The 12532-nt window shown below is 30.3% G+C and overlaps 1 protein-coding gene across 1 annotated transcript in view; it reads left to right on the forward strand.

The window, feature by feature from the left end:
* The first annotated feature begins 9553 nt into the window (after positions 1–9553).
* Positions 9554–12532, forward strand: part of LOC145292790 (WD repeat domain phosphoinositide-interacting protein 2-like) — a 122490-nt gene continuing 119511 nt past the window's right edge. The window contains exon 1 of the mRNA XM_080138828.1: positions 9554–9813. Within this exon, the coding sequence (XP_079994954.1) occupies positions 9740–9813 (74 nt within the window). The 5' untranslated portion in view covers positions 9554–9739. The remainder of the gene's footprint in view (positions 9814–12532) is intronic.

The raw sequence follows: 12532 nt of genomic DNA on the forward strand, positions 1-12532 counted from the left end.
AGGCAATAACAAACAATTAATTTTCCAAAAAAAAAAAAAATATATGGCTGCCGTTCCCACGTGGCATAAAATGGTACAATAGTCGTTGTATTTATATTTTTTCTTTCGAAACTCGTAATCCTTTAGTGTAGTTTCGAATTCAACTTGCGACCATTTTTTTTTTTTTTTTTTTTTTTACTTGTCAAAATAAATATAAATTCCACTTTACCTTGAACATGTTTCTATAATTTCTTGTGAGTTCTTTACGAAGAAAAATCCGTACTTTTCGCTACTTTAGGTAGGAAAAATTTTTAAATTCATTGACGCACGTGGTCAAAAATCCTTGTGTAGTTTGTTTTTTTCGTAAAACAAAAAATCCTTGCATTGTACACAGTCCTTGGTACGGTAATTTATCTCTGTTAAGAGAAAGAACATCCTTTCGTCGCCATTGTTATATTCCTAAATACTTAGGAAATAAAGACAAACGTGAGTTACACCGAGTGGTATGTGTAATGGGGTTTATTTATAATACAGAAACGTAAGGCTGCTCGCCTAAGGTAAATAGAAGTACATAGTAACAAGTATGGGGAAGAAAGTCTGATAATCAACACGTAAGACTATCCGTCTTACTGCGACTGCTTGTCTGCCGCTGTCTGCCGCTGTCTGCCAAACAGTCCAATATATATATACAGTTTGTAACCGGTGTATAGCCAGTTATGTTCCTTCACAACATATACATATATATATATATACATATATATACATATATATATACATATATATATACATATATATATACATATATATACATATATATATACATATATATATACATATATATATACATATATATATATGTATACATATATATATAAAAATATACATATATATATATATATATATATATATATATATACGAGCAAACAGTTAATAAAACATGTTAAAAAACACTTTGAAAAAGAGTTAAAAACATATTTAATCTGAAAAGGAAACACTTGATAAGTGGATAGTCCTTAATCCGCGGAGTTTCGAAGAAATACTTTCCTTCTCATCAGAGGGTAGGAATTAGCAAAATGCGGGATCGGATTTTGCATGCAAAAGTATTCGATGAAACAACAAGTAAGTCAAAGATCTTACTTGATAACAAAAAAGTGAAGCAGAGGGAATATGGTGAAGAAAAAGGTGATTACACATGAATGGATAGTCTGGTGGAAGATAAATAACCCAGTGACGGTAAAATCCAAATATATAACTTCAAGAAAGTTAATTGAATTTCCATTTGCACAAGTAAAATCCAAGGAAATCCCGTAATTGGAAGATGGTCCAAAATAATCCAAAGGCAGAAATCCATGGAATAATTCACAAAAATGTGTACAAGGGAAAAAAGGGAAAAAAATTCCAATAATATTAATAAAAGAAAAATAAGATATGCTTTTCACTCTACTGCCGAGAAATAAATATAAATAAGATCAGAGAAGAAGAAGAGGAAAAACAAAATTAAAAATTAAATAGTGATAGATTAAATATAATATAAATATATATATATATATATATATATATATTTATATATATATATATATATTTATATATATATATATATATTTATATATATATATATATATATATAGTAAGTTATAAAATATATATGGCGATTAAGTTACACAGAATAATCCTAATGTGGATGAAATGCGGAATATGCTGTGTAGCTTAATCGTCATATATATTTTATAACTTACTACCTAGCTCTACCTACGTATTGAGCACTGTTGAAGTAAATACTTAAAGTTTATGCATAAATTCATACTTTTGTATATTAATTTATGTAATTAAATGAAGTAGTTATATATATATATATATATATATATATATAACATGAGCATATTATTGCTCATATTATAAGCTCTATTTCCTATTTGGTATTATCGAGCTTTTATATCTGGCTGAGACAATTTTATAAATATTAATTCTTTAATATTTATAATTTACTTTAATTTTACCATCTTGGATCATTTTGGTAAATTCAATTGTAATTTTCATATATATATATATATATATATATATATATATATATATATATATATATATATATATATATATATACTAGCAGAAGTACCCGTCGTTGACTGTGTTCAAAAACAGCCTACAGAAAATGGACTGTGATTGATGAAAGTATGATAGGTTATGAAAAGGAGGGGGTTGTAAAGAGATAGGTTTTGATACTCAAAAATTTAACCCTAAGCAAAATATGATGAAAGTAAAGATAATTTTTCGCGAAAATATATTTTTTTATATCAACTTTGTTTCCATTCGTAGCCAAGAGTGACCAACAAAATGATGTTTCCTTACAAAGAGAAAATGTTATATATATAATAATATAAATAGACAAGAAATAAATGTTACCATAGTCAATAAAAGTTACTTTTATGGTAGAAAAGTTCATTGGTTTGTATTTTTAAGTAGTTTGTAAAAAAAATTTTTTTTTTTTAATTCACGAACCAGTTTAAAAAAAAATCAAAATGGCAGCAACTTTGAAATGGAGAGCCCCGTTTTCAATTTGAAGGAGGGGCACCTGAGCATTCTGTGTTAACAATTTAAGAGAGTTCCGTCAACGTAAGGAATATTTATAAACATATTTTAATGTTTTCCGTTATTTTGTGCTTGAGGAATATTCGATTATGGCATGTGTAGTTTATATAAAAATTCCTTTAAGTAGTTATCACCTCAAATTTCGTTTTAATTTCGGTTCGCTGAAATTATTTCAAGTAAAGAGCATTAAAAACTATTTCAAAACAAAAAAAAACATGAACTGAACTTTTATTGACTATGGTAACATTTATTTCTTGTATATTTATTTTTTCAGGTAGTCGTTTGTTGGCTTTTCTGCTAAACACTCTTACTAAATAATATCGACGAAATATCAAAAAACAAAGAAACAAAAACAGTTTTGAAAAATAATGAAGCTTTACTTACTTTAATAAAATAATCCAAAACAGCAAAATGGGATATTAAAAAGTAAACACGTAATTGCTTTAGTTTTTTAAAACAAAGAATTGATATAAATATGAATAAGAAAAAAATGGCGCCCTTTTCAAGCAGAAAAGCTTCGTTTCAGTTTTACAGTATTGAACGGTGTAATATGGCGCTGTCGGATTCAGGGTTGTACTATTGTAATGTAAAGAACACGCACAAAGGGTTGTAATTAACTGAATTCCTTCTAGTACACTGACAATAAAAACCGTAAACAAATATATAAATAAAAATAAAAAGGTTATGTAAATGTTTTTAAAAAGACACGTAATCACGTGAGCAGGATTTTTTCCTTCTTTTGACACAATAACAAGTAACATTCTTATTTTTTATTATTTATCTATTTTCGAAAGAGTGCCACATGCAAGCAGAGAAGGAAAAAAACAGAGTTATGCAAAATTTGTGTCAAGAATTGTCTAAAGTTCCGACTTTTTTTTTTGGCTTTCACTTTAATAAGAACGTGAATTTATGAGGTGAATTTATTCGACATAATATGATTCAACTCAAAAAAATAAATAAAAGCTAACGTGAATTAAGATTAAAGTTAAGGTGTTATTGTGGACCCTCGCCCCTTTTAAAAAACCTTGTTAAACTTTGTGAAATATTTACATTTTATGGAGGTCAGGCGTGAATGAACACCCAATAATTTTATTATACCATATTTCTTCAAACTGAAACATAATTATCAAAGTATACTTACGCAAATAGATATGAAAAGTGTTTGTTAAAGTTTGTGCCATATTTCCATGGAGTACAGGTGCGAATGCAGACCCCACAATTTTATTATACCACCCTATTTAAGTTGAAACATACTTATCAAAGTATTCTTATGTACATCTATATCAAAAACCCTTGTAAACGTTTTTTTTTAATTTTTTATTTCCATACTTTTGGGGGCCAGGTGCGAACGCAGATCCCACAATTTTTATGAACCACCGTTCTGCCAGATCAAACATACCCATTCCTGATCCTCGATACATCTTCTATCATTACATGCAATCAGTTTTTTAAAATAGTCAACCATATAGGAGCCTATTCGTGACCACACACACACACACACACACACACACACACACACACACATACACACAGACGTTCAGCTTTATATATATATATATATATATATATATATATATATATATATGTCCCCAAAGTCTCTAGCCTTGTTGAAGGAGAAACTAAAACTTGCTGCTATGGTTTCAAATGATCTGAAATAACAGCAAGGGAAGACTTGATTAAAAAATTGTATGTTTTTTTTTTTTTCTCTATTTGTTTACTTTGAATTGTTTCACATTTTCAACGCAATGAATATATATATATATATATATATATATATATATATATATATATATATATATATATATATATATATATATATATACTACACCTGCTTATTTATTTATCCTTTATTTGTTTATTTATTTATCTACCATAACTTTACTTACTTAGCATAAACATACACATCTCTATGTATATATATATATATATATATATATATATATATATATATGTCCATATATGTGTGTATATTTATATTTTTATGAATATATATATTTGTATGATTGTATGTACGTGTATATGGGTGCATGTGTGTGTATGCACATATGTGTGTATGTGTATGTACATCTACATCTCACTGAGGATCCATACATGTATCTTCATTTGTATATATATATATATATATATATATATATATATATATATATATATATATATATATATCCTTTTGCGTGCTTATGTATATGTTTCTATGTATGCGTGAATGAATGTATGTGCTCATAGGTCATGTGTATATACATGGGGGGGATATTCGTATATCTATATCTATGTGCACATGTATGTGTTTGCATTCATCTGACTGTTAATGTCTATATATGTGCGTGTATCTACAGGTATGCATGGCTGAATGTATGTATACAGATACAGCTGTATCTGAGTTTATATGCATATATGTGTTTATATGTGTGTATGTGCCTGTATCAGCGATGCATTTAACACTGAAAATAAGCTTAAACATAACCACTGCCCAAAGCACCATCTTAGGGGCCCACCCCATATATATGTGAAATTAACGATGCCTCTACCTAACCTCGCATTATTAACTGCACTCATGTATTTACTTATTTATTTATTATTATTTATTTATCCTAACTTTACTTTATTTATTTGGTATAAATATATACATGCCTGTATATATATATATATATATATATATATATATATATATATATATATATGACCAAAGCACCATGTTAGAGGCCCACTCCGTATATATGTGAACTTAACCATGCGTCTATGTAACCCCGCATTATTAACTACACCCATGTATTTACTTATTTACTTACTTATTATTACTTATTTACCCTAACTTTACCTTGTTTACTTAGTATAAAAATATATACATGTTTGTGTATACATATATATATATTTATATATACATATATATATATATATATATATATATATATATATATATAAACTACTTCATTTACTCACATAAAATTAATATACGAAAGTATAGATTTATGCGTAAACTTTAAGTATTTACTTCAAAAGTGCTCAATATGTAGATAGAGCTAGTTAGTAATTTATAAAGTGTGTGTGTGTGTGTGTGTGTGTATGTGTGAATATGTCTACATATGTCTGTATGTTTATATTTTTATTAATATCTATATTTATGTAATTGTATATACGTGTACGAGGGTAGATGCATATGTATGTATGTATGTATACATGTACTTCTTACTGGAGATCTATATCTCCACATATATGTATATGGGTAGGTGTGTGCATATATATATATATATATATATATATATGTATATGTATATGTGTCTATATATATTTGTGAGTGTATATATGTGTATAAGAGTTGTGTGTATGTGTATGTATGTCTGCAGATGGATCCATGTTTGTCTGCATATACATTGTTTATATATATGTGTGTGTGTGTGTATGTGTCTGTATATGGATGTATAGAAATGTGCATATATATGTATATGTATGCATGCGTATTTGCGTGTGCGTTAATGTATGTATTATAAAAAAAACAACCCACTGTAAACTAAAATGGACAAGTCGACGTATAGCATTCTCTTCAGGTTTTTACTAATTACCAGTTTTACCATATCTCTCTCTCAAGGGAGACTTGATTCCAAATATTTCTCATATGTTGTATCTCCCTATTTTTGGAAATAGGGTACGATTATGAATATCTCCAGTATCAAATAATTCTTATACACAGTGAAATTTACTTTATGTATGAAAATCAAAGAGGAGAGATATAACATAGAAATATTTGGAATCAAGTCTCCCCTTGCTGTTATTTCAGATTATTTGAAACCATAGCAGTAAGTTTTAGTATCCTCTCCATCAAGGCCAGAGATTTTGGGGAAATATCAAATATTTTGTAATTCATATGCAAAACTAGGAAAACAAATGACTATAATTGAAATATTGGTAAAGGTGCAGTATCTTTCCACCCACAAAAAAATCCTTTAAAATTATAACTAGTTTGGTTTTCGAGCATGTTGAAAACGAAAATAACAGGAAACGAGTAGTTTTCAAGATATGAAGAAATTATAAAGTGAGGGATCACTTTTCTATATTAATTTAACGTAAAATGAATATCCTCTTTATAGGCAAGATGGCCATAAAGTGGGTGTTCATTTTACGTTAAATAAATATAGAAAAGTGATCCACCACTTTTTGAAATAGTAATGACTGGCCTTAAGGGCACATATCACATAGTGCACTAAACAATTCAGGTCATTAGCTTTCCAACAAACCTTCATTTGGTAAATTCTGATCAATAGTTGTCTAGATATAGAACTTATAAAATTGCCCAAGAAAGTGGTAATTCCATTATTATTAATGCAAATAGACAATAATAACAACACATTTGTGAGTTCGTAATAATAATAATAATAAAAAAAATAATAATAATAAGACATTCATGAAATACAATGTACATTAAAACACGTAGGCCCTGGGTTCGGTACAGCTCGCTGAAATAAGAATATGGGGAGATTCTTTCAAAACCAGAAATATACAATAGACGACGAACAACGTATGAAAATAACGGAAACACGACACGCAATGGAAATATTTTCGAAATTAAATTTTATTATAAAACAATGAACTAACTATGGTAGGAGAGGGATAATGTAAATAAGTGAAAATAAAAAAAAGAACAAATTATGAAGATGGGGAGGCGTATTTTGTCCACTGTTCGAAGATGCCAACGAGAAATATACGAAAACAAAAAGTGTATCTTGAGTGCAAACAAATGATGGCAAAACGAATTTAATGTCTTAATATACGAGAGAGGGAAATATTCACGGAGATGACTTACTACGTTTATTCCCTTTTTTTTTTTTTTTTTTTTTTTTTTTTAAATCTTTTCTTTCTTTTTGTTCCAAGCCGTTGATCAAATGTCTTTAAAATCCGTCCCTCCGGATTAAAACGCACGTGTGCAAAGTTCGCCGTTTACAGCCGTCAACGTCGCATCCTTTCGCCGTCGGTATGGAGTTTCTCCCATGCGTTATCTCCTTTTGCTGTTGGTATGGAATTTCTCCCAGGCATTACTTCGTTTCTTTCGCTGTTGGTGGAATTTCTCCCAGGCGTTATCTCCTTTCGCCGTTGACGGGGGGGGGGCGATACCTCCTATCACGACGGCATCGCTGCCTCTGTTGCTGGGGTGGGACTTTCACACATCCGTCTGGCACTCTTCTCTTTTTTCTTTCTCTCTCTCTCTCTCTCTCTTCTCAGTATCTTTCTTAGCCTCTTTTTTTCCTTTATTCTTTGTTGCCTAGCAACCCGCACGGATCGATGGGTTTCTGGTCAAATGACCCGGTCATCTCGCTAGCTTGCTTGTCAAAAGGCTTTTCTCACCTCTCTCTCCTTCTTTCCTATACTCTCTCTTTTTAGGTTTAGCCTCCCCCTCTTTTTTCCTATACTTTCTTTTTCTCTCTTTCTTTAAACTACGTTCATTTGCCTCGGTGATAAGATAAAATAAAATAAAAAAAATAAAAAAATAAAAAAGATGCATTTCTCGCTGTTTGGCTGTTAAGGGATCAAAGTTTAACGATTTGACTTTTCAGAATTCTACTGACCTCCTCCGTCAATTTTGAGTCTAAACACTTGAAATGTTAGATATAGGTTCCTTGGACATGTATCTAACTTAATAACTTTATTTGAGCCAAAAACAATAAATGTTAAGGGGTCATAATAGGGGTCAAAGTTAAACAAAATTGACCGCTTTTTTTTTGTTTATTTTTGCTCAACATACACCTCCAAACACCCGGGCAACGCCGGGCTGAAATGCTAGTATATCTATAAAAGTGAACGTTTGTGTGTGTGTGTGTGTGTGTGTGTGTGTGTGTGTACATTTCCCTACAGAATAACTCTGTCAATTTTCAGTCTACAGACTCAAAATTTGATATACAGGGTATTGAGATTTGGGAAAATCTATGCAATCCGTTTTCGGCCAGAAATTTCGCTGTTAAGGGGTAACAGTTCAACGATTTGACCTTTGAGAACTCTACTAAACTTCTCCGACAATTTTGGGTCTAAACACTTAATACATAATAGGGGTCAAAGTTAAAAAAAAAAAAAAAAATTGACCTCTGCAGTTTCTACCAAATTACTCAGACAATTTCTGGTCTAAACATTTGTAATTTTATATAAAGAGTATTCAGAGATAGGGCAAGCTTTTTAAATTGGTTTTGGTCGAAAATTTGACCTACCAATATACAAATGCATGTATGTATATTTGCATGTCTGCCTAAAACTTTCGACAGAGGCGACGGATTTTCACAAGATCAGTATCGTTTGGAAGCTCGACCCTTCAGACGACAAATACCGAAAAATTGGCCAAAAACATTAATTTCTTCACTTTCAACTGGGTACTTTGCTACAGGGAGGGGGGTCGCTTTTTTCGCCGATATTTTCGAAAGTCATCCCCTCTTTTCAATTTCCTAGCCTTTATTTAAACATGTGTTACTTCTAGTTTGGCGGTGGTCGTAAAAAACGTCATGTTTTTTCCGTTCTTTTCCTCCTTCACGGTAAAGGTTCGAGCCTGCCTTCCTACTACCACTTTTTTTTTTTTCGCCTGGGCAACGCTGGGCTTAGTATATATATATGCTAGTATATATATATATATATATATATATATATATATATATATATATATATATATATATATATGCTAGTATACTCGTAGCCAAATTTAATATTGAAATGCTCATATCTTTCGTTCTATGGGACAAAACTACTTGAAAATTTGCAGGCTTTTTGAAGATTATAATATGGTTAAAATGTTATGACATAAAAAGAACCTATATTTTCAAACCAATAAATTATGCCCAAATTTGCCTACATTTGTATATACAGTGTACTATCAACATGACATAAACATTAAATTTACATTTGCCGCGATCGAAATTAAATAACTGCAAACGATGATATATGAGCGGTTTTGATTGGTCGCTTCTTGCGTACCACGTGTCATGTAATGGACGAATCACAGAGTGTGTTTCATTCCGATACAGTCAGTATATAAATTTCTTACTCGATGACAACAATGATGACGGTGCTGTCTTCTTTGTAATAATAAATTCCAAAACGCTCATTCTAAAAATGCTTCGTTAGATTTTTTTTGGTGTTATTTATTTCATTCCTGTCTGTCACCACGGATTACGTTAGTTCGGTGGCCAACGGCATCACTGGCCTCATGAATCTAGCAACGCAAAGCGGAGACCAGCTCCTCTGCGACTTGTTATTTGTCAATTTTAACCAGGATTGCACGTAAGTTCGCGTTCTTGTTTTTGTTTATAATCGACATCGATCGTCTTCTTGTAGTAAACTCCTGGCATTTTATTGTTTTATTTTTATTCTTTACAAATTCTGTCTTCGATTTATAAAAGAAATTATATACCCGTTTTCGTAATGTTGTTAGCTGGTCTTTTACGCCTAAACTGCGAACCAAACTGCAGCAGTGGGTACCATTGTTTTCGTTAATACATTTTAGTTCCTACATTTAAAAAAATCTATTTTCTTTTTAAAAATGGATTTAAAAAAAAATTCGATTTCATTAAAAAAAAAAAAAAAAAAGCACATATATTTATGGTTTACGTTACTCATCGCAGAACGAAAATGTCATATTCCAAAAATCACGTAAATTGATCAAGTAGTTTTTAACTTTTGAATAAAAAAATAAGGTACTAGTGCAGTGAGTGCACTTATTGATCCGTGCTGAAATAATAACGTTATTATTTAAAAAGGCGTTCTTAACATGAGGAGGGGAGGGTGTTTTGTACCTACTTTAACCTTACAATCGAATAAAAAAAAAAAAAAAAAACTTTAATTAAACTTGGAAATACGATGTAAAAAAAAAAAAAAAAAAAAAAAAAAAAAATAGCGCGGATCAGTAAATGCAGTCACTAGCACCAAAAATAATTTTGGTACTACTATAGTTTATTCGCCGAAAAAATTTTTTTTCGGGTACCTGTCGTCAGAATAAGGAGGAGAAATCAGTATTTTAAGCTATGACCGAAGCATGAAATAATTTAAAAAAAAAAAAAAAATCCGGAAAGAACTAATTACTACGTGCCTTAGCGAAGTATAAGCACCCCTAACCTCCATGTTAAGAACGGCTTTCGGAATAAACCCTCCCCCAACCTAGAAGGCCGTTCTTAATATGAAGAGGTTGTTGGGAGTGTTCATACTACGCTGGGGCACGTAGTAATTAGTTCTTTCCGGAAATAATCATTATCTTTTTTTTTTTTATTATTTCTTGCTTTGGTCATAGTTTAAAATACTGATTTCTCTCTTTGATTCTGACAAGTGTCCGAAAAAATGGCGTCTCCATTTTCAGCGATAAACTGTAGTAGTACCATAATTATTCTACGATTTTAAGAATAAATTGTATCCATAACAAGGCTGATTTTGATCCCAATGGTTCGAATTGAGTTGTCGCGCCCTTATTTAACACACACACACACACACACACACACACAAAATAGCGTCTCGCTTCGTAATAAAAATTTCATTTTATTTAAAATAAAAAGCAAATATTTTATCAGTTTACGTGATTTTTGGAATATGACATTTTCGTTCTGTGACGGGTATGAACATCATAAAGATTTTTCTGTAGGTTTATTGTAATTAAATCGAATTGTAAATAAGAACCAATAAATAAAATACCACTTTTGTAAAAAAATAAATAAAATTATATTCTATTGGTTTAGGTTTATCTTTATACAAAAGACGACTTGCTTGTTTTCCACTGTAAAGAAAGAAATAGATAACTTTGGGGGGGGGGGCATTGTTGAGAGTGCCACCCCTCTAAATTCCACAATTTTTTAGCCTGTTAATATCGCATATTACAGACTTAAGTTCCAGATTATAAAAAAAAAAATATTTCATAACTTTTCACGTGGGGGGTTCAGTTTTCAAATATAACGTTGTACTAAATTGAACAATAACTTTTTGACTATGATGAAAAAAAAAAAAAACGGCAACTCTGTGACCGGAAGGTAGAGGTTAGAAAGAGGGGTTAAAAAAAAAAAAAAGATTTCTTTACTAAGTTCGTGTTCAATTTAGTACAACGTTATAATTGAAAACTGAACCCCCTCGTGAAAAGTTATAATTTTTTTTTTTGTTTTATAATCTGAAACTTGTCTGTAATCGATGGTATTAACAGGAAAAAAAAAAATGAAAATTATGGAATTTAGGGGGGGCACTCTCGACAACGTCCTTCCCTTTTTTTATGCAATATTCGTTATATTGACAACGTTTCGGCCGATGCAATATTCGTTCTTCGTGTATCTTTTGGAACTGATAACTTGGATCAGTTCGAAATTTCATATAGGTACTCGATTTCAGGTTCGAAAAGATCGCCCCGAGGAAGGTCGGAGGCTGCATCGGCCGAAACATTGTGAATACAACAATCAAGGTGAGAATAAGTAGTCCCAATAAAACCTATCTGATGCTGAAGAAAATGTCTAGTAGAAATCAGAAAAATTGTTCGATATTTCTTGGTAATCCATAAGAATTCGAATTAAACGTTTTTCGATCGTAGATAGATTCTTTTTTTATTTATTTAAATACAACGGCTGATATAATGCTTTATTCGCTATTCGATTATATTTAAAATCTAAACATTAAATTTATTGTTTAAAAAAAGACAAAAGTTCTCATTTTTTTTTTATCATTAAAGTGAGTTTATTTTTAGGAATGATTCATGTAATTCAGCAACAACCTCCTTAGCTTTTAAAAAAATCAATAATTATTAAAAAAAAAAAAAAAACGCATTTTAAAATGTTTATTTCTATAAAATAGGAATTACGCACATTATTCGTGTTATAAAACATTTTAATTACTTCCTGTTTGATTTATTTTATGAGAATTAACAGCAGTTTATATTATTTATTTCAACATAAAATTGTCGTGGCCTCAATTTCCCCAAAACACAGACAAAGCAAATAATGTTGACTTAAAAAAAAAAAAGTCAGTTTTGTTTACA

The sequence above is a fragment of the Euprymna scolopes genome, chromosome 14 (genome assembly GCF_053919585.1).
Source record: "Euprymna scolopes isolate OS-2025 chromosome 14, ASM5391958v1, whole genome shotgun sequence".
Lineage (NCBI taxonomy): Eukaryota > Metazoa > Mollusca > Cephalopoda > Sepiida > Sepiolidae > Euprymna > Euprymna scolopes.